The following is a 27,911-nucleotide window of genomic DNA, read 5'->3' on the forward strand; positions in this document are numbered from 1 at the left end:
AGCAGGTTGGGATAATTAAATGACTGGCCCGCCAGTGTCTGCCAACTGCTTGCTTGCTGCATTTAGAGGGTGCTGGGGGTCAATTTAATTTGCCTGAATCTAACTAACGGACAACCTGAGGCAGTTTCCCCAAAGCCTCAGGCCACACACGGTGCTTGTGTTTGTGGCCTGCCAGTCAAAGTTCTTCAGCAGCACGATTTCAGATTCGCTCCGTTTTCAACCGTCTATACATGGTGTGCTTGACGCGTGGATGTTTATGTGCAGCTCAAAAAAAAAAGTGGAAGAAGCAGGGAGGACTGCTGCCACATGCAGAAATTCTTCCCAGCCTCCATATCTTCATAAAACGTAACTTGGCTGCCATGGTAACACTGTAATGGATAAAACAGTTCGGCGCTCTTTTCAAGGCAAAGCCCCAATCCCAAGATGCACTGGGTTCTTCACATCAACGCTGACTGATCAGACCGTCTATTGTGGATCCTCCCGTCAAACCTCACTCTCACACCGCCTAAAGCAGACTTCAGTCATAGTTAAAATGAGAGAGCAATTATTTTATCTTCTGTCGGAAAAAAATCACGCTTTTATATTAGAAAATTTGAAATCCTGATGAACCCACACCGACTCCACGGAGACGATCAAGGGGAGCGATCGATGGATCCTCTGGAGCAATAACAGATCTGAAAATTGCCGGAAACCTCATGAATACGTTTTAGCGGCGAGGGCGTGGTGGAATCCAGCTTTGGGGACGTAAAGTGAAGAAGTGAAGTGCAAGGATGATGGCTTTTTCATATGGAGAAACTTCTAAAAGGAAACAGTGGCTCTTGGAGAGTGCCTAAATCTAATTCTTGAGAACATTCATCAGCACTCAGAATGGTTTGACATCTCACTGACGAGATATTCCAGTTAAAAATGAGCAGTGAGTGAGTGTATTTCACCACTTATGCCTGGTTTTACACATTTCCCAGGCAAGAACTGACTGACTTTATTTTTATAGGACTTATTTAATGAGTGTGGAACCTTCAAAAGTTACTTTGCTTTTGAAAATGGTTCAACAGAACGAATCCTGCAGCCCAACCAGATGCTTCCAGATCGAAATCTGAGCATGCCTTAGAAAGACAATACAGAAAGAACCCAAAACTGTAATCAGCTCCCCGAGGAGGTACCTAAACATGTGCTATCTACAGATGGTGTAGATATCATCCGCCTGAAATGCACTGTATGCGTGTGCTAAGGGGCCAGTGCCCGTATTTTGGTGAATTCTAAGTGGACTTTGTTTATCTCCCTCCGCCTCATTCTCTTCGAGTCCAATGCGGCGCGGGGAGGGTGAAACCTGTCAGCTACTGGGTGCTGTGGTTCTGAAATAACAAGAGCCCCTTTTGTGCAAACAGGGCCGAGAGAAAGCGAGAGAGAGGGGAGAGAGAGGGGGAGAGAGTCACTACCATGCAGATCCTAAAAACCTCCCCACCATCCCCTACACCTCCCCAAGAGGCTCTCAGTCTCGGCCTGGGATGTTTGCTCTCCCTCTCCACCAGACAGGATATAATGCTTTCCACATGTGAGAGAAAAAAAAGGGAGGGAATGGAGGGTGGAGGAGAAAAAAAAAAAGAGGGGGGGAGGTGGAAAAGTGGGGCGGGGTCAGATAAAAGCAGGGAAGAGAAGAAAAAGATAGCAGAACCATGGTTAGATAGAAAGATTTTCATACCATAGCCAGGCCTGATGGCTGCTTAAAGCTAGGACTGTGAAAAGGCTTTTACTTGATACTTGAAAAAAACTGTATTGTGTAGAAAGTTTCTGGTATAGGATCTATAAAGTACATTTCCGTTTCTGTTCATGCAACCCAATAGCTCTGAACCTATTCAGAAACATCTGTACTTCCTTTTCTTTTTAACCCAGATTCCAGTAAACTTAACTGTGACGGGAGCTATGGTGCAGATATTTTTACTTTCTTGTCTCTACAAGCTCAAGCATACCGCCGGTATAATTTGCAGGACAAAGGATGGTAATAGACCATCTAAACTGTGGCTTAGCGGCAGTCCATAGACGACGCACTGGGACTCCAACGAGAGGCATTATCCAGGCGATTCTGGGTCGTTTGGTCGGTCAATGGGTGTCAGGAAACAATGAAATGAGCATTCTCGGCATCACATAACGTAAACTGTGGGCAGAACGGATGGCTGAGGTCCGCAAAGTGACGAAGAGAGACAATTTGCACAAAACCATCACGGCGACGAGGCTGCAACGCTGCGGTAAAATCCGAGCACACGCCATTCAAAGGTCAGAACTCTATGATACGGCAGGTTCCTCCTCTTGGCATTAACTACCGGGCGTGCCTGTGAGGGCAGAAGTCAAGTGCACGTAGTAAGAGGCACTGGGTACAAGTCGTTACCTTATGGTTTTCACCACATACAGTCTTTGAAGTCAAGGCAATCCAGTCATTAAAACAAGGCCTCAGGCCACAGTAACCACACAGCAATCATGCTTGACTAATTGGACATAGTAAAACTCCATAAAAAACTATTTCTTAATGGTGACATTCTTAATTTTTCCATAAAAGTACAGTTTAAATACATGTTAAAACTATAAGTCGAGACCCAAGCTTGAAGGAAGGAGGGTAAGTCTCGTACGGAACATTTGACAGATTTTCCCTTTGGATGTGTTTGCAGCAGCGTCAGGCCTGCGGTGCATTGTGGGAATAACGACTTGCTGCTAAAGTGGAGCCAACGTGAAAACGTTCCAAAGGTTGATCAAAGCCGCATACCGGAGCACCTCCATTAAGGTGATAAAATCTGGGGAGTGAAAGACGACGAAAACAAAACCTCACACGCGGCGGTCAAATTAGTTCAACAAAGGAATGCGCGATAATGAGAAAATTCTGTGTTTTTATAGGGGCTCTGAGTGCTTTCTCATATCAAAAGGCCCATAAACGACGGTGTTTGTGTTCACCCAACATGACTGAGACTGGAGACAGCAGACGCTCGTCGTTAAAACCAAGCGAGGTGCAAGCGGGCCTGCACGGAAAGCCTTCAAAGGGATGAACGTCTCGTCAATAAAAGGTCGACTAGTCAGTTAATTAGGAGTTGAATTACAGTAAGTGCTGCACTCGTTTCACGTGACAAACATCCGGACAAGAATGCTCGTAAATGACTGTATAGAAGTTTAAGGAAACAAAACAAAACAAAACAACACTGCTGTGCGTTGCCAACTATTAACTGAGACCTAGACCTTTTTACGTGCATTCCTTTATAGGAGTGGATACTGGTCCAGATCTTTTGCTTTCAGGCAAATCACTTGCATTTTCTGCTTCTTACTTTAAGCGGGGATCGACACTTTCATATTAAGGACAAAACTGGGAAAGCTTAATAATTAAACATAAACGATCAGGCACAACATTAAAACCACTGATAGGAGAAATGAATGACATTGACCATCTTGTGACAATTCAATGTTCTGCTGGGAAACGTTTGGACCTGGCATTCATGTGGATGTTACTTAGACATGTAGCACCCACCTAGACCAGACCAGGCACCCCCACCCCATAGCAATGACACTCCTTGATGGCAGCAGTAATAACAAAAACAGTTTAGGAACAACTCAAAAAAAACATGAAGAACAGCACAAGGTGTTGACCTGGCCTCCAAATTCACTAGATCCCAAACTGATCAAGTATCTGTGGGATGATACAAAGAGGCCCCTCCCCTCCCCTCAACTCATAGGACCCAAAGGCCCCCACTAACAACATCCTGTTGCCAGACATCGCAGGACACCCTCAGAAGGCCCATGTCCATTCTCTGATGAGTCACAACTGTTTTGGAGGCTTAAGGGACACTTACGCAATATTAGGAAGGTGGTCATAATGTTATGCATGATCAGTGTACACGGGTCATTGTGTCTCTGCACCCTGTTACTTTTTAAGAGCTGTAGTTTATCACGGAATAAAAATAAACTTTCTTTTTCCTGATTTCTGAACCAGCAGCTCCGGGTGAAATGACAAACAACCCGTCAGAAGCAAACCAGCCGTGGAAACCATGCAAAGTTTCCAAAACACTTAACCTCTGGACTGGGCTTCAGCCACCGAGGGCACGATGCCAGCATACAAGCAGCCTCTGGCACCACAAGCCCCAGTCACACCCTATTGGTACACACCCCGTCGGGGCCAAAACTCTGTTAGCCGGACTTAGAGATATGAAAAAGATCAGAGAGAGAGAGCAAGAGAGCGAGAGAGTGTGAGAATACTGAGATGGAACCACTGGGAGCCACGGTCAAAAAAGGACGGAGACAGATTTGCAGACACACACAGCGCCATGGCCTCATCACCAATAAAATGCAAAAGTTTGATATATGCTTCCTGCCAAGACAGCCCCTCTCTGAGCCAAGTGAAGGGGATGTTCAGATGGGGCGCCCGCACTGTCTGCACAAACTATCCTGGATTATCTTCACATTCCTGTGCAGTGGACTCATCTGTGAGGGCTTTCGATGCAGATTCCACACTATCAGCATACATATATAAACAAACACCCGAGTCACTTTGTAGATAAATCTGCAGAAGAAAATAAAAAAGATTGTGCTATTTTTTTCTTTGCACAACTCAAATACTCCCATTTTGTTTTTAATAATGGGCAGACAGTGTCAACTTGAATGATGACCCTTACATTATCAAGAGCGAGCGATAGAAAGCGGATAAAGGTATTCAAACAAAAATATTACAATAAGAGTCAGTCGGCAGGTAGGAGTGAGGGAGTTTCAGGGGGAAAAAGGGAAGAAGTAGAAGAGACGGAAAGATGGTAAAGAGATAAAGAAGAATAAAGGGCATTAGACGGAGAGGCAAAAAACAAAAAAAAGTTCCCGGGGTGGTCTCCTTCTCAGGTTTCCGAGCACGATGTGAGATCATGTCTGGCCACCGGTAGAAGGTCCCTCCACAGACAGGACGCTTTGTTCTAACTCATGTACTCTTAGGGCAGTTACACGCACTGATTAATAGAGGCAGGGGTCGCTCCGCGGAGAGGATTAAGCTACATATGATACCGGGTTCTGCCTTTGCCAAGCTAAACCAGTGCAGCCCGGTCCTGTTGACCCCCGTTGGCATGGCCTTCACACAGTTTATATAAAAAAAATAAATAAAAAATCTCAGTGATATTTGAACATGGTTTCATTAGTTGACCGAACAGGAACAAATGTCCCATGCAACACTATACGTTAGCCCACACCTAGGCTGAATGCCAGTGTAAATATTGCTGTGGTCGCTATTGTTAAGAAGTTATGTACATGAAAGCGCTGTAGCCTGATCTTGTGTTAATATCCAATAATCTGGGGTTACCTTGTAACAGTAGTCTTGTCAAATGTGCCAAAGGTACGAGTTACACACGGTTTCCAGTTTACTGGCTACTAAACTACTTGAAAAGAATGCTTTATAGTAATAAGACTTTATTACTATAGCAGGATTCATAATAAAAATGAAGCGCTCCACATACAAGTAAATAAAGATGGCATATACAGTAACAACAATGCAAGGGTTCATTTTAAATATGTAGAGGAGATGAATTCGGATGCTTTAGTTTGTCCACTAGGCTAGTTAAAGCAGCAACCTGGAGACGTTCGTTTAAACAAATGTCTAAAAAGACTGTGATCGAGTCCATGACCCACTGACAACAATTATATTAAAGTCCTTACGTACACAGCAAGTACAACCGGGTGTTATCGTTCAGCTGACTGACTACATGGCACAGGCGGCAACTTTTTGATCGCTGAGGAAGCGATCTGCAATTACCACTTACTGCCAAAGGTGTCGCCAAAGAGAACAAACCGGAGATTTTGGAGTGCCGCTTAAAATTTTTGGAGAAAAATCTATTTTGCCGTCGCTTACTATACAACTAAATTCTTTCAAAATTTTGTTCTAGTCTACTCAATAAATCACTGGAATTTGACACAGGCAACAAGGTTTGATCACTGAGTAGCGATTACCAAAAATTATCATGCAATTACCACTTACTGCCAAAGGTGTCGCCAAAGAGAACGAACCGGAGATTTTACAGACTGCCGCTTAAATTTTCTAACTATTTTGCAGTTGCTTACTATACAACTAAATTCTTTGAAAATGTTGTTCTAGTCTACTCAACAAATCACTGGAATTATAGATTTTTTTCAGGGTCAATGCATATAAATTAGGCTGGCTGTGGCTCAGTAGTAGAGCAGGTTGTCCACGAATTCGAGGGTTAGCGGTTTTATCCCCAAAACGTGCTACATGCCGAAATGTCCTTGAGCAAGACACTGAATCCCCAGTTGACCACAAAGAAAGGCACCATTTAATATATATAAAGACCATTTAATCAAACTGTAAATGCCAGATGATAAATTAGCCATGAAAGAAACAATAAAACATGAGCATGTGTTTGTTTTGGTAATACTATCTAGCAATGCAGATGGTTTCCAGTTTACATGCTTCTTGAGATATAAAAAGACAACTGCAGAGTTGCCTGCATACAAATCTTCCTCTCTCTGTAGAAGAAATGCTACAGCTGCTTTATCCAGATATCCTGCACCAATAGCTGTGCTAAATTCTTCAGCGGAAAATACAGACCTTGCAAACAGTCTGTGCCTCTCAATGGAACTGTGCAATGCACACAGATCAGAGCAACAAGTATATAAAAGTGATAACATGGCAGAAGAAAAGTTCAAAAGACACCATTACTAAAATAAGACCTCATTATTGAGCAGAGTAACGCCAGCCCCGGTGCAGCACACTGCAACATTAATCTTTACGACATGAAGTGATTAACTGGACGCAGGATTTGTGTTGGCATCTCAGCGTGCCGAGGGAGGCAACCTGGGAGCTGCGGCGAGGAAGGAAAACATCAGCCCACGGTCGACTAAATTACAGGAATACACATAAAAAGCACATTTAGGCAAAGTCATAGATGTGCACGTAAAGATGGAACAAATAACACCGCCTGACACATCGCACGGTGAAATGTTGTTTTCTTTCTTCATTCTAGTTTGACACCTGACCCGTCTACGTTGGCGGAGATCCGCAACTGCGCACGGCCGCATTGAAAAGGCGGCTGTTGAGTTGCGAGCATCATTTGCGACAGGAAACCACAATGCCAAGGTACACACATAAAATTCAACCGCATACACAAATTTGCCCTTTTTCTCTGTTCAATCAGTCAACTTCCTCAGGAGAGAGAGCGAAGCAGCCCGAGAGAAAAGTTATGAAATGAAAGCAGACAAAGAAAAAAGACAGTAGCAAAGTAGAAGAAGACAGGGGGATGAGGATGAAAGGAGGATGAGGAGGAAATGGAAGATGATCAAGCAGCTGATGACTGAACCTTTTTCTAAATTGACCTATCTATTCGAGAAAGTTAGAGATAGCAGAAGTTTGGGGTTTTAGGTCTCTAGGGAGGGTCAAAGGCAGGTAGGGAAAGAGACGAGACGGGATAAAGAAATGCAAACAGAAGGATTAGAAATGTGCACCTGCACTTTTGCAAGAATTACATTAGACAGTAAAAATGTGGCTAAAAAAACATTTGAACACTTGGTTCAAACACAGATGAGCAGTGCCAAACAAACTGTTGCCAGAGTGGCTGCAGTTGAGAGGTGTTTCCACCTGTAGCCTAAGAAACATGTCACAGCTCTCTGTTAGGTTGGGTTACTCGAATCATCTCAGGTAGTCTGTCCTCCCACACTACTTTCTCCATATGAAAGTAACACCACAGATTGCCCAACCAATGGGGAATTTGGTCAGATAAGGTTATCAAGGAACTGGGTTGAGGGAGGGGCCTCTGTGGATCAGGCTTTTCCCAGTGCATCCCACAGATACTTGATCAGTTTGGGATCTAGTGAATTTAGAGGCCAGGTCAATGCCTTGTGCTGTTCTTCATGTCTTTTGAGTTATTCCTAAACCGTTTTTGTTTGTCTGCATCCTGCTGGGGATGGCTGCTGCCATCAAGGAGTGTCATTGCTATGGGGTGTGGGTGCCTGGTCTGGTCTAGGTAAGTGGTACATGTCCAAGTAACATCCACACGAATGCCAGGTCCAAACGTTTCAATTTGGTCAATGTTATTGACTTCTCCTGTCAGTGGTTTTAATGTTGTGGCTGATCAGTGTAAACCTTCAGTGTGCTGGGAACAGCAGTCCTATGGGCAGTTCCAGTTAAGTGTGTGCGCATCTGTGTTAAACACACAATACAGTCACATTCCCTTTCTCTTAATTCAGAATTACCGTATTCATGTTAACATAATAATCCCTGAAAGGCAGGTAAACCTGTGAGACTAAACACAACTCCCCGCAGGAGCTACACTCAAAACAAACTACCGTACTATTCAGAAGTAAATAAATTAGTTCCGCATCCTGGGTCGGCTTGAATGAAGAGAAACTTGAAATGTTCCCCGTCAAGGCCACGGAGCCATGTTTTCTACCGCTAAGCCTATAATGCGCACACTGTTCGCGGGATGATTTAAAGAAGCATGACTGGCGAGGTCAGGCCGTTTCTCTGGGTGAGCGTGCAGCCTTCACACACCAGCGTGAGAGAAAGAGAAGCTGCCCGTTGCATCAATCTCAGTTTCATCATCAGCAGGAACTACAAGCCTGCAGCAACTCAGCAATTCCCGACAGAGGAGAGGAGTGCTGGGTGTCATTCTTGCTCCCTCATTAAACACCACCCTACTAAGAACAGGGTGCTTATCGAACAGCAAAGAAACACAGTAATTCAAGTTTAAAATGCATATGCACAAATCTCCTACGTGCAAAAGTAAAACATTTATATAATTTACACACACACAAAGTGCAGCCACACACTCTTGTGTTTTTGTGAACGTGTCAACTGTGGGGGACATCAACTGAATATGCATTTTTTTTGCACTGCGCTGTCTAAACATCGGAAATCTCCTCTATTCAGATTCATGAGTCAATCACTGCTGTGTGCAGACGCTTGAGCGCGAGTGCTTAAAGAAGAGAAGAGTTCCCCAAGGACATTCACGAGTTTCTGGTATGTAAATGACGGGTGGCTTTGCCATTGTGAACGCCGGGAGAGGGAGAGCAGTGCTTCTGTGATGATGCATGCGGCAGACACATGACAGCTCCTCTCAAAGAAGAATCCTCCGTTTGGCATTCCTGCAGCAGCGGTCAATCAAACTGCTTGGTTTGGCACCTCATTAAACACCAAAATATTATTCACATTCTGACAGTGGGTGATACGGGGAGGCACATACAGAACATATATATATATATATATATATATATATATATCCCCGAGTCCCATTTTATTTTGCAAACCACGAGACATAACATTCTTAGAGAAGACTCTGCAGCATCTTGAAATATTTCAGTGCATGGTTGAATCTTTGTTGGATTTTGATGTGCATGTCTCAACTAATATTACTGATATTATCTCTCTACTATATAGCAAATGTTGACACATGCTTCGATCAGGCATAACATTATGACCACCTTCCTAATGTTGTGTAGGTCTCCCTTGTGCCTCCAAAACACTTGTGACTCATCGGAGAGTGGACATGGGCCTTCTGAGGGTGTCTGAGGGTGTCTGAGGGTGTCTGGCCTTTGGGTCCTATGGGCTGAGGGGAGGGGCCTCTGTGGATCAGGTCTGTTCCAGTGGATCTCACAGATATTTGATTAGTTTGGGATCTAGGGAATTTGGAGGCCAGGTCAACACCTTGCTGGGGAAGGCTGCTGCCATCAAGGAGTGTCATTGCTATGGGGTAGGGGTGCCTGGTCTGGTCTAGGTGGGTGCTACATGTCTAAGTAACATCCATATGAATGAATGCCAGGTCCAAAAGATTTTACCAACAGAAAATTGCATTGTCACAAGACGGTCACTTCAACTGTCATAATGTTATGCCTGATCGGTGTATATGTATTCTTGCAATGGACAATTACGGCCTTCAGCTTAGATTATGAGTTCAAATATTTTTTTATGGTATACCGCTAAAATTAAAATGTTAAAAAATTGCCTTAATTGGAATTTAGCATTTACACAACAAGCCACCCACATACACACATGCAAAGGAATGTAAAACAACACACCACCTGTACGCACATGGGCACACACACACACAGGTCTACACAACAGCAAAAATGAACACATTCACACGGGCTCCTGTTCCCACAGAGCTCAGTATCAGGCTAACAGCCCTTTCACACATAGACCGAGTAACACTGACGGATTAACGTTTCCGGAAAAGGTAAGGGATCTGGCTGCGCCCCTGCGACTGGCAACCATGAAAGCAGAGCAGGTTTAAGACTGTGACGCGCTTCACTTTAAAGAATACCACAGGGTCAAATACCAGACATTTTGCATCCATCAGACAAAACATCAGACTAAAATCAGGTGTGCAAAAATGCGCAACTTGCTTTTTCAGATCGGCTTTTGATTGCACAGATGCAATTGCACTCACACTGCTATTTTAAACGAGGCAGTCCTTGGAGGGCTAGGGCTGCAGGGTTACCTCGCAGACAATGGCGTCTTAACGCAGCACGTAACCGGAGCACATCTTTTGTAAACACTTATTGACATATCACCAACTCCTAAATGCTAAATCCTGCAAAATGTAGGGAAAAGCTGCATGTCGTCTCTTGTTTCGCTGCCAAGAGATACCAGCAGAAACCCCGGCCGCCTCGCGGTGCCAACGTCTGGGCTAGACAGACAGTGAAAGAAAAGCTGGCGTGGCACCAGCCAACCAAACCTGGCAACAAAGCAGAGGCAAAGTCCGGAGAAGAGTGGATGAGACTGGATAAAAATGTAGCGTCCTTGCAGGAAGAGTTAACTGGGGCTTCTGTCTGAGGAAAGACACAAATGAGGGCTTAAGCAATGAGACGGCCCAGCTTGGTAGGCCACTGGCTCAGCATTAAGACCTCTCAGCTAGATTGCTGGTACTGATTTCACAAACACAGACTGGCAGACAATCCTTTGTTGAATCTCAGTTTTCTGGATGGGCAAAAACCATCAGGAAGGATCTGGTGAAATCCATCACTTGGTCGAAGGAGAAGCCATGACTGAAGCGTTTGAAGGTGAATCTGGATTAAATCAAACATACCTTTCAGACAATGCCAGTAGTGAGGTTTGAACCCATGTCAGAACTGAATCTAAAAGGGTATGGCATAAATGGCATAAATGTGGTTAATTGGGCGTTGAATGCGTGTTCACCAGAGAACAACTCAAAAGAAGAGAAAAAATTTCTGTTTATTATTCTTCTAAAGGCAATTATGCGCCCAGTCCCCGGTCCTTTTGTACAAGCAAATCCAACTGAAGTCGCTGCCAGAAACATTAAAAAAAAAAACACCATCCTTTCATACAGCCTTAATAATAACTGAATTTAGACGAAGAAAAGAGAACAGTTTATGAACCAGCGAGGTAACGCACAAAGGAACTTGAAAATCCTGATCGCCCAATACGCCCAACCCTTCTTGGTTTGTTGTAGCCAAGACTGGGAGACCACAAAGAGAATCTGGACCGACACAGTGATACAGCCAGAGAGGAAAAAAAAATAAAAAATCAAAGAAAATTTCAAGATGGTCCCCATGCAGCAAGAGCAATATGTTTTTATGAGTCAGAAACCTTGCGCGGGACATTATGGTTATCGTTTGTGAAACCGAGCGAAATACTTTAAAAGCCTCGGGGCTCAGTTATCCAACTTAAACGAGCTCCGTTGTCTGCTGGGTTGACATCCCGGTGGGAAGGAAAAGTCCACTGTAATTGCTGCAGAGACTGAACATGCCGTACTGGCACGTCTTATGCTAGACGTGCATGTAAGCCTGGATCTCCACGCTGAAATAAAGGAATCGAGATTGCATTCGCGTCCAGAATAAATAAAGACTTTGCATTCTTTAGTGGGCTTGAGTAATGTTGATACACCAGCTGACGAAAACGTCCTGGCTTTTCCTAATGCTCGTCTTCCATTACTTCTGAGTCAGCCTAGATCCAATAAGCCACTTGTTTGGCACCTATCTGAGCTCCCAGACAATGATAGCTAAACACAGCTGTGGCTACTCATGTACATGTAGCTTTATATGAGTCTATGTTTATGTGAAATATATGTGTGTGTATAGGTTGACACAGAGATAATGTAAGAGTGGGACTTAGGGTGTTTACATTGGTTTGGAACGCCGAAGGTGTCGAATCAGAGCCCACCTCCTTTTTCATCTGGCACATAAAGCTCCCTGCTTCCTAATTAGCAAGCCGTGTCACATCTTCTCCCTTGCCGTTCTTTTTCTCCCCTCCGCGAGAGCGAAAACATTGCATCGCTTTTCATCTCCCGGCCAGCCTTGTTTTACTGAGACGGAGGCAGAAAGTCCAAAGTTCAGCTCATTAGCCCAGGTCACTTCCTGACTCGTCTTCAAAGACGACGCACCGGCAGCAGACAAAAGGTGCAGGACACGCTTTCACGCGCCACCACCCACAGACACAAGATGAAGATGGTGGAGGAGATAGACGGAAGGGGGAACCAGGAACAGAGAGGCAGACAGCATCTCGTCAGACTGCTGGAGGCACAAAGGAAGACCGGGTTTTTTTTAAAAGAACTTAAAAGGTCAAGTACTGCAAAACCAACATTTGCTGCTTATTTGTAATAAGAAGCAAAATGTGAACCGCTTTCACTTGAAACTTTTGTTAAATCTCCTTTAGGTTCATGTACAATTAAGGCTGGAAGCTTTCACTTACCCACAAATGAACTACACGCATTCCAGATCAATGTTCTGTTGTTATAGGGTCAATCTGTTTGTTAATAGTGCATTTACACCAATCAGGCATAACATTATGACCTAATATTGTGTTGGTCTCCCTTGTTGTCTCCAAAACAGTTGTGACTCATCAGAGAATGGACATTGGCCTTCTGAGGGTGTCCTGTGGTGTCTGGTAACAGAATGTTGTTAGTGGGGGACCTTTGGGTCCTATGGGTTGAGGGGAGGGGCCTCTGTGAATCATCCAAAAGATACTTGATCAGTTCGGGATCTAGTGAATTTGGAGGCCAGGTCAACACATTGTGGTGTTCTTCATGTTTTTTTTTTTAGTTGTTCCTAAACCATTTTTGTGTGTCTGCCTGTGTCAGGCTGCATCCTGCTGGGGATGGCTGCTTTCATCAAGGAGTGTCATTACTATGGGATGGGGGTGCCTGGTCTGGTCTTGGTGGGTGCTACATGTCTAAGTAACATCCACACGAATGAATGCCAGGTCCAAAAGTTCCCCAGCAGAACACTGTATTGTCACAAGATGGTCAATGTTATTTACTTCAACGGTCAGTGGTTTTAATGTTGTGGCTGATTGGTGTATGCCTTCAATATTTGCATTAAAATATAAGGTAGTCAAGACAAAAACACAGCTAAATTCTGCTCAGTGTTTGCTGGATGTGAAAAGGCAGATATACGTCTTTGCATTGAATGCACAACAGCTGCGATTGTCTGGAAATGCATCTTCTCGTTCACGTCTCTCAGCGGTCTCTTTCTGCCTCCTACGCACCGTCCGGTAAAACAGTTTTTCAACATGTAGTAGCTCCAACTCCAACGTGGGCTGCTCAGTTCCAATTACCACTGGAGTTCGCAGAGAAGCTCAACACAGCTGACTAGGCTAGCACTTTATCGGCGAACGTTGGCTTAAATGCTGACAACAGTGTAGGCGTTGACATAGGTTCTGCGTAGATCCATTGCATAAATATAAACCAAGCTTTAGTAGAAGGAATATATCGGACGCAACAACATTGTTAGGTGATAATATTTAAGCAATGGTTGTTTTAGTGCCCCCAAGTGGTCACAAATTCAATGAATGCTCCTTTAAATATATATTTTCAACTCAACTATTCATTTCTAATCTACATGATTTCTTGTTGCAGCAGACGTCCTGCTTATGGATGGCTGTGAAGATAGAAGTTAGGCTAACTGAGCTGACCTCTATAACCCCGTGACCCTAGAGTTTGAGAGGCATCATAATTTCTCACCAGCAGAGAGCAGTGACTGTGCTTTGTGTGTGTGTGTGTGTGTGTGTGTGTGTGTGTGTGTGTGTGTGCGCATGCGACAATATGAGAGCCTGCCAAATCTTGGCTGCTACCGCTGCACTCAATCTCTCCCACTCTTCTTCCATTCCACCCCCTTGCACCTAATTTAGCATTTCTTTTTTGCACTCTGAACTGCGCCGCGGCTCGGCGAAGATCCCAAAAGCCTGCTGTTGCATATGCGCAGTCAGATCTTCGCCCTATCCAAACACAAAAATACTGCACACTGGCATAAAAACACGGCTGGAAATTCGAGACGACGTCGGAAACTGCGCTTCCCAATGGCTGTGAAGTTTTGGGTTTACCGTGAGTTTACGTACGCGACACCGACGCCTGAGAGAGAGGCATAAGAGAAAAGGGGGAAAAAAGGCATGGAGAGCAGTCTGATCTGCTTCTCCACAGTAGGAGTTCCAACTCTCTGCTCATCGAGAATGCAAAGCCTCTTCTGCAGGAGTGTGTGCACACTGAGGGGGATGGGGGCCTTTCAAATGCATGTTGTCTGGGGGAGGGAGCTAGTCCCTATATTCTCCTTGCCCTCCCAAATGGGCATTTTCCTCACTGGCCCTTTTGCCTTCACCACAAGCCCCCGCCCCTTTCCTTCCCCCTCTTTCTCTCTTTCAGGCAGAGTTCATTTTGAGTCCTGCCCATTGTGGCGAGTGAAGGGACTGACTTGCTAAAGGGTGGCCTGGGGTCCCTGGGCTCACACTGCCAGGTCAGCCCTGTTGGAGCTAACCAAGTAACTCTGGCAGGAATCTGGAAAGAAGAAAGAAAAAAAAAAAAAAAAAAAAAAAAACGCCCAACAAAGCTCGGATCACCAATAAAGATCCTTTCTTTTGCACATCGAGTGCATTTGTTATGGCTTTTTTGTCTGTTTGCGCGTGAGAGGCTGCGTGAAGAAAAGACGAGGCAGAGCAGGCAATAATGAATGGGAGATAAAGAGTGAGAGGGGTAATGGAGAAAGAGGGATTCATTAAGAAAAAGTGAGAATGAGCTGATTAAACGCAGCCAGTTAATTAGTTCTACTCTTTAATAAGCAGGACAGAGTTAGCTACTTTTAGTTAAGAAACCCGGAGGGCTTGGCTGTACAAAGACAGTGGTTATTGAGAAACTTGAGAAATTGGTTTCCAACCAAGTTTCTCTCCCACATTTGATAAATTAGCTATTTATTTCGGCTGATTGTTTATGTGCACACGAAATCACAAAACCAACATGAACACAGATGTGTGCACTTGCAAGCGGCACGACATGAGCACAGATGAGATGCTGCAAGTGCCATTCTGTTCTTTATATCAGGCAATGCTGATAAAGTCAGAATGTTTACAGCTGGAAGGAAGGGAAAAAAAAGTTCCCTAATCAGACCATGTTCAACTTGATTGCACTTAGATGGCAGTCAAGGAAACATTCCATCTAGATTCTTAACAGGAGCCAGGTCGGTACGAGACGCGAGCAGGCAAAGATGAAGAGTGAGCAAAAGCAGATCCAAGTGTGCTAAGGCTGGGGAGGCTGCAAGAAAACACTGCAAAACCAATTTCAGCCAAGGCCAAACAGAGAGAGGCCCTCCTTCAACTGAGAAATGTGGGGAATGGATCAAAAAGCGGGGCAGATAAATGATCTGGCCACGACAGTACAGACAGATTGAAACCACAACAGCTGGTGCAGAAGAGGAAGAACATCAGTTTCATGCTCCATCGTGACCACAGGCCAGCAAGGAGCCAAGAGACAGTGCACTAGGCTGTACTTACACTGGCAAAAAAAATTAAAGGGATTTGACTGAAATGAATGAGAGCGGTGTGGTCCAAGCGCCGTGGAGGAAAATCTCAGAAGAAGCTTCTGACACAGCGTTGAATGGCTGCACATTGATTAAGATACCAGACATTATTGTGGCCTGTTCAAAAGAAAACCCGCTTAACTTTAAATTTCACACTGTATATGTACACCAATCAGCCATAACATTAAAACCACTGACAGGAGAAGTCAATGACATTGACCATCTTGTGACAATTCAATGTTCTGCTGGGAAACTTTTGGACCTTCGTATAAATGTTACTCACACATGTACCACCCACCTAGACCAGACCAGGCACCCCCCAACCCATAGCAATGATACTCGCACACACAAAAACGGTTTAGGAACAACAACAACAAAAAAAAAAACATGAAAAACAGCACAAGGTGTTCACCTGGCCTCCGAATTCACTAGATCCCCAATTCACCAAATATCTGTGGGATGATCCACAGAGGTCGCTCCCCTCAACCCAAAGGACCCAAAGACAGACACCACAGGACACCTTCAGAAGGTCCATGTCCATGAGTCACAACTGTTTTGGAGGCACAAGGGAGACCTACACAATATTGGGAAGGTGGTCATAATGTTATGCATGATCTCCGTATATCGCAAGTAGTATGGAAGCCAATCTCAGTCTGGATTTTTCAACGTGGGCGTAAGTGGATATAATTGTAAGAACGTTTTAAAATAAACTTTTTTTTGAGAAACCCCCTTATTAGTGTTTTTATACTTCTTTAAAAATGCCTGAAGAGTATAATTACATTTTATTAGTTCATTTAAACCACGTACAGTTCTTTTGACCATACTGGTCCCGTGTTTGACTCCCGTTCGCAATTATACCTTTCTAATGTATCCTCATAAAATTTCAGTCTTTCCCGTTTAGAACCAGGGCTACTTGGGATGCACGAAGACTTTGGATAACTGGATCAACTAAATCCAGATTAAGACGCACCGTCTACAAAACGGGAACATACGCAACAAGTGCTGTGGCAATCCAGATTTAAGAAATTTCACAAGATAAGTGAAACCTTGAGCCTGCTTTCTTCCACTAAAGTAATTTGCGGAACCCCCAAGATCTGCAGGATTCATCTTATGAATAGCTCCTCAAAATTAAAAGACAATCCATTCAATAGTTGTTTCGATATATTCAGTCTGAACTAAAGCTGTGGAGCGACCAAGATTGTCATCCTTAAAGTCAGACCACTTGCATGGACGGAAACTGGAATATAAAAACAAACGATAAGAGAACATGATGTTTTCAGTTATGATTATGTTTTCATGCGAGTGTACGATAAGAAAGCACTGATCCTTGATACAAAGGCAAAAATTTTAGATTTTAATTTTGGAGATAAGATTGTTTTTCTTAAATCCTGAGCCAACAAGGTTTTCGTCTCGTCCAACAAGTTGGTGGACTTTCACCGTGTCTGGTGTGTGTTCGGCTTGGAGGACGGAGACACTGCGGTCTGAGGCGGTTGGATACGAGGGGCGCCCGAGCCTCTAAGCGCCTGGACACAGGCCAAAACCCACAAGCAGCCCCTACATTTAATAAAAACCATGGCCCTTTTACTCTGTTCTCTCCTGCATTGTGAAGGGAAGATAAAGGTAGAGTCGACAGAACTGGGCCGTTTCCCTGGTCTTGGACAGGCCAGGAATTCTGAAGACTGATATGGAAATCATTCCTGGTTTGAAAACACTGCAGATGTCGGCGTGGGATTCGGCAGCTGTTGGCAAAGAGCCCAGATTTTTCCAGAAAAATTAAAAGAAATTAGATTTTTTCATTTCTTTGTAAGACAGACTCAACCGTCTCACTTGAGTTGGCATTTAAAATTCATCAAAAAGGCAAAAACAACCACATAACACAATCAAAACAGTGTGGTGTGGGCTTATAAAGTATTCATGCATTAGGAGGAACCATGGGACCAAGAGTCCAATAACTGTATGTGAAAACAAGTTAAAAACAAAAACAACTTTCACTGAAATAACAGTTTTGGGGGGAAAGAAAAACAGTAAAGATGGAAAAAAAAAAAAAGGACAGAGGTGAGGATAGTTCAGCACAGCCTCGGAGGGCTAATAAAACACTGAGGCTCATCACGATTTATGGTCAGCGTGAAAAGGAGGTTTCTGCCCTCGCAATTCAACTCAAGGCTGACTAATGCAAAGCACCTGTAACTCCGTCAACCTGAACATCCAACACACTGAATAGTAAATAGTAGTAAAATTGAATTTAGGACCCAAATAAGGTTGAACAGAGGTATGACTACATTTTTGTTAGGTTAGTAATAGGCAGTTTAGGCTTCTGCGAGCCTAGACTCTATGCAGACCCTAACGCCATAGCCTGATGTGCACCTCCCCACAAATATAACTACGCGTTGAGGCAACGCAGACCACAACAGCTGCGACTGGTTGGCTTGGTCATTGATTGTTTTGGATCAATAAAGATGGAACACATGAAGGAAAGGTTAGCCGAGGAGGTTCGGCGACACAAACATTAGTATGGCCTTGGCTACGTGCGTAAGGTTACGGCATCTAGTCATGCAGATGTGTTGTTTAAATAATTAACGTCAGATGAATAAACAGCCTAAAGAATCATGAACTAAGGCAAAGAGAGAAATTTGTTCTCACTCCTAGGGTTGCGAGAACAAGAACAAAGTTCGTCCGAACCCCGGGGAAGTCCTCATAGGGAACTCCCACTGCAGCGTACGTCACACACGCCAAGCATTGTGGGAGAAAGACGGCAAGAGACGGCTTTCTTACTATTTTCGGATGTGGGACAGCAGTTTTGACGACCGCGTCTGTGGGATCACGTCGTTCATTCAGCATGTACCCACACACAGTATGCAGATCTCTACCCAGGAGAGATTAGCGGTCACACTATGAAAATTAGCATCTGGGAGCTCACAGAGTGGCCGCTAGCATTTCCGATTTTCCACACCCACTTCCAATTTCTGACCAGTCACGGAATAGTAACCAGACACCACACAAGAAAAAAGCCGCAAGAACTCCCAAACAAGGGCTGCGAGAACAAACTTCTCACAGAGTATGTAACACCCTTTATTCGTTTTGTTGCACAACTTGTATCATGTCACCATGTCAGAACATGCACACACACACAACAAACACCAAACTCTTCATTGTTCTGAAACAACAGAAACACTGGAAACAGCTACTGTTTGCAAAATATTATATATTCTAAAATATTTAGGCTACTTTGGCTTATTTTTCTGACTGTAGATGAGGTAATATATACGTCAATACTGATGACAGTGGAGAGGAGTTTATCAGAATAACATTTCCACGAGTTTGCTTGAAAATATTTTAATAACCACCATAAAACCTGAGTTATTGTCCTCAATCAATGGCATGTCCTCTTATTCAGCCATTTACACAACACTGTGTTGACTGACGGATAAAAGCTGGTCATATTGTGTGACCTCTGTCCTCTAAAGGAAAGAAAAACGAACTGAGCCCCAACAAGGAATGAGTAGGAATGTGCTTAGAGATATACATGACATTTAAGAGTTCGGTTGAGCTTTGGAGAGAAACGACTGTAAAGAAAAATGCTTCTCTTTCATATAATCCGTACATGTACTATAACGTATTCCACTGAACATGCGCTACACGGCCACCATGGAAACTTCTAGCTGAGGATGAAATAGCATTTCGTTAATAGATATCATGTTTATTAACTGAAAGATATGCACGGACATGTCACGCACACATTAAGCACACAAATACAGACTTGAAGTAAAAAAAACTAAAAAAGAGAGGGAGAGAGAGTACGGCTAAGAAACAGTAATATTTCAAGCTGAGGCACTGGGCTTGTGAGGCTCGTAGTAACCTTGACTGTTTGAGCACACAGCCATGCAAGCAATGCAGTAAGAGGCGAGGAGGCTTTGAAGCTGTGCTGCAGAGAGCCTAGCAGGAATTCTGATGTCCCGCTGTATATCCTCAAATCCTCCCCCTCTAACTCCAACCCGTCTCTGCAACTGGTTCAATATTAAAGTGAGGGAAAAAGAGCAGAAACACGGCAGCTGAAGGCCTATAAAAGAGAGCGTAGAGAAATAAGAAGATTAAAATAAAAAGCAGCGGCGGACAAAGAGAGACTCGGGGGGTGCATGCATGTTAAAAAAAAACGCTGTGCCAAGTCCAAGTTAAATAAAGCAAGGAAAAAAAAAAAAACAGACGTGGGCACTGTCGCAATTGGTTTGAACCCAAACCAGAAAAATGACAAGTTAAAGACAGAGCCAGAGCTCCCCCAATTTTCTCTTTTACTATCCAAACATCCACCGCCCTCAAATTGCTATCAATATTCTATTAGGGGGCCGGGGATACTGGACGAGGCGGCCTCAACTACAAACCACACTATTCCTTGGATTGGGGCCCTTAAAGCTAACACGGCGGAATATCCTTCATAAATAATCGGCCATTAGGGCGTAAATACCCTCTCAGTGAAAGCTATTGGGCCATCGACCTTTTAACGTCTCCTTTTTGTGCTGAGGGAGAGTCTCTGCACGCCTTTTATGTTAAAGCTGATTAAGCCTCTGTTGCAGAAACGTGTAGCACGGGCCCCGTCTCCAAAGGGCAGCCACGTGATCCGATCGGGTATTTTATTAACCTGGAAAAATAGTTTCATATTTAGATTTGAGGCTAAATCCAAACGAGGAAGCTCCTGCTTTAAGCTCCAAAGATTATTACGCTCATTAGTTACACAGAGCATTTTAGAGAAGCACGTGGTAAAAACCTGCGCCACAAATCACTCCGACGATGGGAAATAAGTTTCTCACTTATACACTGTAAACCTGCCAGAAAAATCAGAGAAATAGATTAATCTGAATAAAAGTTCCCACATTTTTTTTTATAATAACCACCTCATTCGAAAGAATTTCCAGTCTGATTGAGCGGGGTGGTGTAAATCTTATGACATAAGCACCTAAAATTGTGTAAATGCTTTGGATCAGACAGTTTCTTTCTGGTTGGAGTGAATGCATTCTTTTATGTGCATGTTTGCCCCACAAAGAGTTTGTGGGAGGCAAAAAAGTGATGAGATGTTTGAAAACTGTCGTATTTCTGGCAGATTTGTAGACGCCACAGTGCGCAGAACCACTCTGCTCATGTCAATAAAGAAACTACTCTGATTGCTGTTTGACGGGCTTCTAGCATCCGTGTAAACACTCAAGTTGGAATCTCTAATTGTTATTATTGTCCATGTACACAGATCAGGCATAACATTATGACTACCTTCCTAATATTGTGTAGATCTCACTCGCGCCTCCAAAACAGACTCATCAGAGAATGGACATGGGCCTTCTGAGGGTGTCCTGTGATGTTTGGCAACTTGTTAGAGGCGACCTTTGGGTCTTATGAGGGGAGGGGCATCTGTGGATCATCCCACAGACACTTGATCAGTTTGGGATCTAGTGAATTTGGACGCCAGGTCAACACCTTGTGCTGTTCTTCATGTTTTTTGAGTTGTTCCTAAACTTTTTTTGTCAGGCTGCATGCTGCTGGGGATGGCTGCTGCCATCAAGGAGTGTCATTGCTATGGGGTGGGGGGTGCCTGGTCTGGTCTGGGTGGGTGCTACATGTCTAAGCCCCATCCACACGAAAGGTCCAAAAGTTTCCCAGCAGAACATTGAATTGTCACAAGATGGTCAGTGTTGTTCACTTCTCCTGTCAGTGGTCATAATGTTGTGGCTGATCGGTGTAAGTGTAGCAGATGATACAACCCAAGCCTGTTAAATAACACAGAAGAAGTGTCCTCTGTGAATGATGTTACAGTTGAATCAGATCAGGCACTACTGCACGTGATACACCGATTAATTGTTAAGTATAAAACCTCATAACTAAACTGTCCCCAAAACAAATAAGCTGACCAGAATATAACACCTTTGAAAATCTTTGTCTCTTTGTTCAGCGACTGTGACTTAAAAGGGCATTTTGTTGTTGTTCCACTAATCGGCTCTTAAGTACACATGCTGGTGCTATAGAGGTTGCCGTGTTGGGAACCCAGAATAGTATTTCCTACAACTAAAACAGAGCTTCAAGGGGGGAAAATATGCTCCGAGAAGTGGGCCTATCAACTTAAACAAAGTGTCAACTATGCGCGCTCACGTCCCCTGATAGTAGAGTAACCCAATGACAGACTGAACAAGGTTGACCCAGTGACTCAGACGCACCGACAAGCCCAGCCTCAAATTACACATCTGCCGGAGAATGAGGGGCGGAGAGGAGAGGGGTAAAATTACATGTTTTTTTTTTTTCTCAATGGAGATGCCGGGGTGTTTGCTTGATAACGAAACCCCTCAGATGCTTGTCTGCAACGGTAGCGGCGTCTGAGCTGTGCGTGCGGATGCCTCTGCGCCCGACCAAGAAAGAGCAGAGAACTCCGCTTGGGGATAATGAATGCCAGCTGCGGCTCTAAAAACTAGAATTTTAATCAAAGTCAGCGGACGAGAGCGTGTTCGGGAGGAGCCAGGATGTGAAAAAATCTCATCCTTGTTTAAAAAAAAAAAAGAAAAAAAAGCTGCGAGTAGGTGATAAGATCGAGTTCAACATTCAACACACACACACACCTGCAGATCTCAGCCCGGGTCCGAGCAGATGTCCACGCCGGCTCCTGCAGTTTGTTTTCACATGCAGATGAAGGCTGTTTTTACTGGATGCACGTCTCGTACAGTTACACAAAACCGAATCCACCAAATGCACCACTTCAATCGCACTCACATTAGCTTCACGCCAAGTCACATTTTCACAGCTTGTACAACAACAGGAGAGCTCTGAAGGCTTTTCCCGTGATACAGAGGGGGGGGAGAATAATGACGCTGCGTTTTGTCTGCTGCCGCACCAATCCCAAATCAGTCGTAAACATTTCAGTGTTTATGACAAAAAGCTGAAACTGTTTCATTTTAATTACGTCTCCTCAGCTGACGGAACCGTTTCACTCTCATCCGAGAGAGAAAAAGTCATTAATTCTCGGTGTTTGCGCCGGCGAGGAGCAGAGGGGTGAGGGGGAAACGTTGGGGGAAGATGACGGGAAGAGGCAGAAATATGACAGCCAGGGAGCACAAGCTGCTGGAGCTCGGGGAGGGATGAGCGGTGACAACAGCGGATCCGGCGGGATCAGAGGGAGCCCTCAAAGCCGGCTCCCAGAGCTGGGATGAAGGCGGCTCAGTGTGGAAGCGGAGAAGATGAAACACCATTTGGGGCCGGGGCCCTCCCGCTGCCTTGCCTCTGTGTTCAGGGCCTGTGAGCTGCTCCGCCTCTGAAGTGCTAAACACCCCCCTTTTCCCTCCGCCTCGCACCCTCCGCACCCGCCACCGCTGCACCCTGCACCTCCTGCCATTTGGTGTCTCAATGCGGACGGACACGGCAGAGGAGGAGTGAGGCTTCACGTAGTGTTTTCACAGGCAATTAGGGCGTTCTGCTTTTCACTATCAATGAATCTTCTGGTTATTTTAACAACCCAAAAAAAATGTTTCATCTATGAAATGCCAAGAAATAACTAAATGCGCAACGTTTTGCCAACCAGCTGTCCAAATTTAAAAAAAAAGTACTCAGTTCAATATCACATAACACAAAAGAAAAAACAGCAAATCCTGTCAGTTTAGATGCCAAAGCGATGGGAATGTTTTGGTGTTATTGCGTGATTTAAAAAAAATGATTTCTCCAGTGTTGCCCGGGTCACTTTGAACCGCTATCTGTCGCAGCAAAAGCCCAACACCTCCAACGTTTGGAGTTTTTTAAACACTTACAGACATCGGTATAAACCCCTGAACTAACAGTTACAGCTCCAAAACATCCCACAAACGGGCCTGAGACGGGAAACGCCAGAGAAATTTAATCAGAAGCCTTCATTTCTCATTTCCACGTCATTGTAAAACTGAATCTGAATACGTTGGGGCGAGCGCAGGATTGACTTTGTTCACCTGAAGGTGTGACCTTGAGCTCTGGGATCATGTGGAGGTAAATATGCCAATTAAATGATTGGTGATGATGAAATGATGGAAAAAATAAAAAAATAAAAAAAAGAAAAGCTGCAGTTGCTGAGTGTTTCTATTCCAGTCATATGCAGGCAAAAATCCAATAGTTTGCATTAAATAATTAACTGCATCAAGTGTGGATGGGCCTGCAGTTAAAACTGAATTATCCATGTGGCTTAATGTGCAGGATATCAGCTCATCAACCGGTTAAAATGTGCTCGATAACATGTGCACATCTCTGCAGCCAGACACAAATCCTAAGAGCTGAAGTCACGCAGAATTTCATGCTGCTGATGAGAACCACGGTTTATTTTAGCTCCTGGTTGTGATAACGACCCAGTTTGTCCAGCCCTTTCAGCAGACACATGCAAACACACCACTGAATTGGTTTTATGAAAAATTAAAGAGTAGAAAAGATAATGATAATAATAAAGGGTACAAAAAAACAGCAGCCGGCCAGATACTAAGCCTCCACGGTGTTGATGTCCCAGATAAATGTGTCCTAACTTCAAAGCGCCTGTTGTTGCACCGCAACACTGGCAACATAAGAGCGAACTGGTTCATAACGCAGCAACGTTTCTGTCGACAAAGTTTCCATGTGTGATTGTAACATTATTGTTTTCATGTGTAGGTTTGTTTTTGCAAGCGTGTTCCTGCAAAAAAAAAAAAATGGATATTTAAACCCGCTGCAACTCGAAGCTGCACAAGTATCTCAATTTTACGCAAAGCAAATTAAACGCCCATTTGCAAAAAAAAATAAAACAAAAAACATTTTTTTGATTTCTTCTTCTGTTTTTTTACCTGCATGGTGAAGACTCCCAGCTCCTGAGAGGACAGCTTCTTCATCTGCTCGGCCAGAACTTGCGCCTCTTCCAGGATAGAAAACTCCGTCTCGGCGCCGCAATATCCACAAGAAAGCGCCGAGCAGACCAGAACGAAGCTCCACGAAAAAGCCAGCGAGCCCCCGCGAAAGCGAGGGTGTTTATCCCGGAGAGCGGCGCGCGTGCTCGGCGTCAAAACCAGAGGTTCCCCCGCGGTCCGCCTCGCCATGATGGCCGTGGGTTAACAGGCTGGAGGAACGCGGAGTCTGAGCTGGTGGCGGAAGAATAAAACTTCAAGGGAAGCAACTTTTACAACTTTGCAGCGCAGGGTACGCGAGCGCTTTCTCTCCGGCGCAAGTCTCCAAAATTCCCGGCAACGCGAACCATCGCAGCTCCCTGAAATCCCTCAAGAGAAGAAGGCAGATCCATGCGGGAAAAGAGGACAGGTTTTTCTTTTTCTTCTTCTTCTTCGTCTTTTAAGGTTGTCGGCGTTCCCTCTTCGGTCAGTCGCTTCAACTCCTGGAAGTCTGGCAAAGTGTGTGTGAGCCGGAGATTCACCACAATGGGGGTGAAAGTGGGAGGCGTGGAAACACCGAGGAGTCCTACCGTCGCCTGGATCTCTCCACCGAAGGATCAGGGTTTCGTGATGCATTCAAGCGCAGCTGGGGAAAGGGCAACTTGGAAAGAGGCCGATGTGGAAAAACAAATTAAACGAGGCCTGCTTTTGTTTTTCAATCGACCGAATAATTAACTCACTGTAAGTGTCCAATCAGATATTAAGAAGGCGACAGTTTTAAAGGTAATGTTTTTTTGTTTTTTTTAGAAACGCACAAAAATATCGCGTGTCTGATTCTCCTCGAACGCCCCACAAGACACTTCAAAAGATTTCTGATGAAACAAAAAAAACCCTTTTTGGATGTTTTCACATTTTACTTGGTGTCTTAATTATTAATATATACATATATATATATATTTTTTTTTTTCTTTTCAACGTGAACGTCAAAATACAAATTCAACACAGTTTTTATTACCAAAACTAAAATTCTGGCGGGAAAATAATTGAATTACCTTTTCACATTAAATTGATTTAAATCATAAATTTGTCCTGAATAGTTTTATAGTGTAAGTAAGAAAAAACTAACAAGTAATATCTCTTAAACATCCGTTTAATATGAAAAAAAAATGTGAATAAAATGGAGAAACTTGCTGACAGAGAGCCGTCTTCATGAATTCACCCTGACACGGTAGCTATACAAATAATTGAATCCATAAATAAAATACACACCAAGTTACCCATCACTTCCTTTGCCCTTTAATCCCAACAAACATTAAAGAGGAAACTGGCTTTGTCTCCCGTCAGTGTCACGTGACTGCAGGTATTTTATTGTTTGTCACTTTGTTCAGCCAGTTATCCGGTATAAGAGGCATTTAAAGGTACCCTCTAACAATTCATTTTCATGCATTTAGAATAACTATTGCATGAATGAATGAACCCAGCAACTGAATACACTACTCACATTTTCCCTTTTGTTGCCAGAATGGTGTTGTGATGATTTTGGAACCACCGAGAGTTCATTTCTATCTTGAGGGGATTATAAAAACTTTAAAGCCTGTGGTTTTTACGAGGGTATTGGATAGTTTTAGAATTGTCTGCACGTAACACTTTTACTTTTGTGTGCTGCAACTGATACTTTTATAAAAAAAAAACTATTTGTCAAATGGCAATGTGCAAAGTTTTGCTTGTGGAATTATCACCCGCATCCGCTACTCCGGGTCGCTCCCAAAACACACTGTTCTACCTGTGCAATACCAAACACCAAGTCACCAATCAAGTGGTTAACAGAGTTAGGGCATTCAGAAGCTAAATACTCGGGTATTTTCCCCACAGGAAATGGTGGTGACCAAAAACAGAGGTAAAAGGGAATAAATATTTCCCTCAACACTCATTATAGTGGCTTTAAACACAGCTCCGACAAGATGCCAATCAGCTTTGGTTAAAACCAGCGGTGCTGCCAAGGTAAAAGTCCGCAGGCACACAAAGAAACGTTCGGCTCTTGAGGCAAACCTATAAATCATTCATTCGTTTATCCTGCAGGTATGATTGTGGGAGTATTTGTGTGAACATGAATGAAAGCCGCTCTGGGTGTTAGTAACCCGGGCTGGAGCTTCCACTCCTGTGAGAATCCACTTCTTTTTTTCCCTGCAGCTTCAGGTTGACTTGGGCTGAGCTGTTTTGAGCGAGAGCAGAGAGGCTTGGTGTGTTTGGGCGACTCACGTTCTGATTGCAGCCCGCGAAATAAAGAAGCATGACAGGCAGTTTGTCCGTTAAGGAACCTTGTAGTCGTGCCTGATGATGTGAGGCTTTGAAGTACGACAGCACTCCAACCCCCTCGAGCAGCTGACCTCTAATCAGGGCTCCCTCTTTCTGGATGTCACTCCACTTCATTGGAGTGCAGAGTGTGTTTGACTTGCAGCTGCACAACTGGCCTCTTCCCAGGCATCTCATTGCCTAAAGTAAATTTTGGAGATTTTCTGGTTAACCTACATTGCATTCAGGCACAAAACGTCTGTCTCATGGCCTTTTGATTCCAGCTCACCCTGAATGTTTGGAATAAGCTTACACAGTGGGCTCAGTTTAAAGGCCAACTTTTTCATTTTTCTTTTGTAAATTTAAGACTTTTTAATGACCTGAAAGCATCCTGCCTTTAATCTGGATGTTATTTCACTAAAGACAGCTTTTAACAAGTCATCGTGTAATACTTCATTCAGACAGTTTTTGTAACGTTTGCCAAAGTTCTGGGGCTGAAAAACGAACTCGCAAAAACTGCTTTTCCACAAACATCCTCTTGAGGCTGGCTCCAATAGCGAGTCAACACCCATAGACCTCCTTGTTAGCTTTACAACTTACACCAGAAGTAAACATGTTTACAGCCCGGTACAAAAGTAGTTTTTGGTCTTTAGCTGGTTTCTCTATTCTTGACACGATACAGACAGGAATCACCCATCAACCTCAGCTCTTTCCACGCTGAACGTCTTTGAACATTTTCCATTTAAGTTAAAGGAGTCAAGAAGTTAAGGCTGTTACATACTTTGCAAGAAGCGGGAAATTTGTTCCTGCTCCTCGTTTGGGAGTTCTCGCAACTTGTTCTCGCCGCATCATCCGGGCAGAACCTTTTTCTCGTGTGTTGTCCAACAACTATTCTGTGATTGGTCAGAAATTGGAAGTGGGCGTGGCTAATGCGGAAAAGCGGAATTGCTAATATTCGCAGTGTGACCGCTAATCTCTCCCGGGTAGAGATCGGCATACTGCGTGTGGGTGCACGCTGAATGAACGCAG

At 44.0% G+C, this 27,911-nt stretch overlaps 1 protein-coding gene across 1 annotated transcript in view; it reads right to left on the reverse strand.

Moving 5' to 3' along the window:
- The window catches only part of cachd1 (cache domain containing 1), a 90,678-nt gene extending 65,336 nt beyond the window's left edge, over positions 1-25,342 (reverse strand). The window contains exon 1 of the mRNA XM_084547834.1: positions 24,555-25,342. Coding sequence (XP_084403960.1) covers positions 24,555-24,803 — 249 coding nt within the window. The 5' untranslated portion in view covers positions 24,804-25,342. The remainder of the gene's footprint in view (positions 1-24,554) is intronic.
- Positions 25,343-27,911: the final 2,569 nt, after the last annotated feature.

The sequence above is a fragment of the Chelon labrosus genome, assembly GCF_963514085.1.
Source record: "Chelon labrosus genome assembly, chromosome: 7".
Classification (NCBI taxonomy): Eukaryota; Metazoa; Chordata; class Actinopteri; order Mugiliformes; family Mugilidae; genus Chelon; species Chelon labrosus.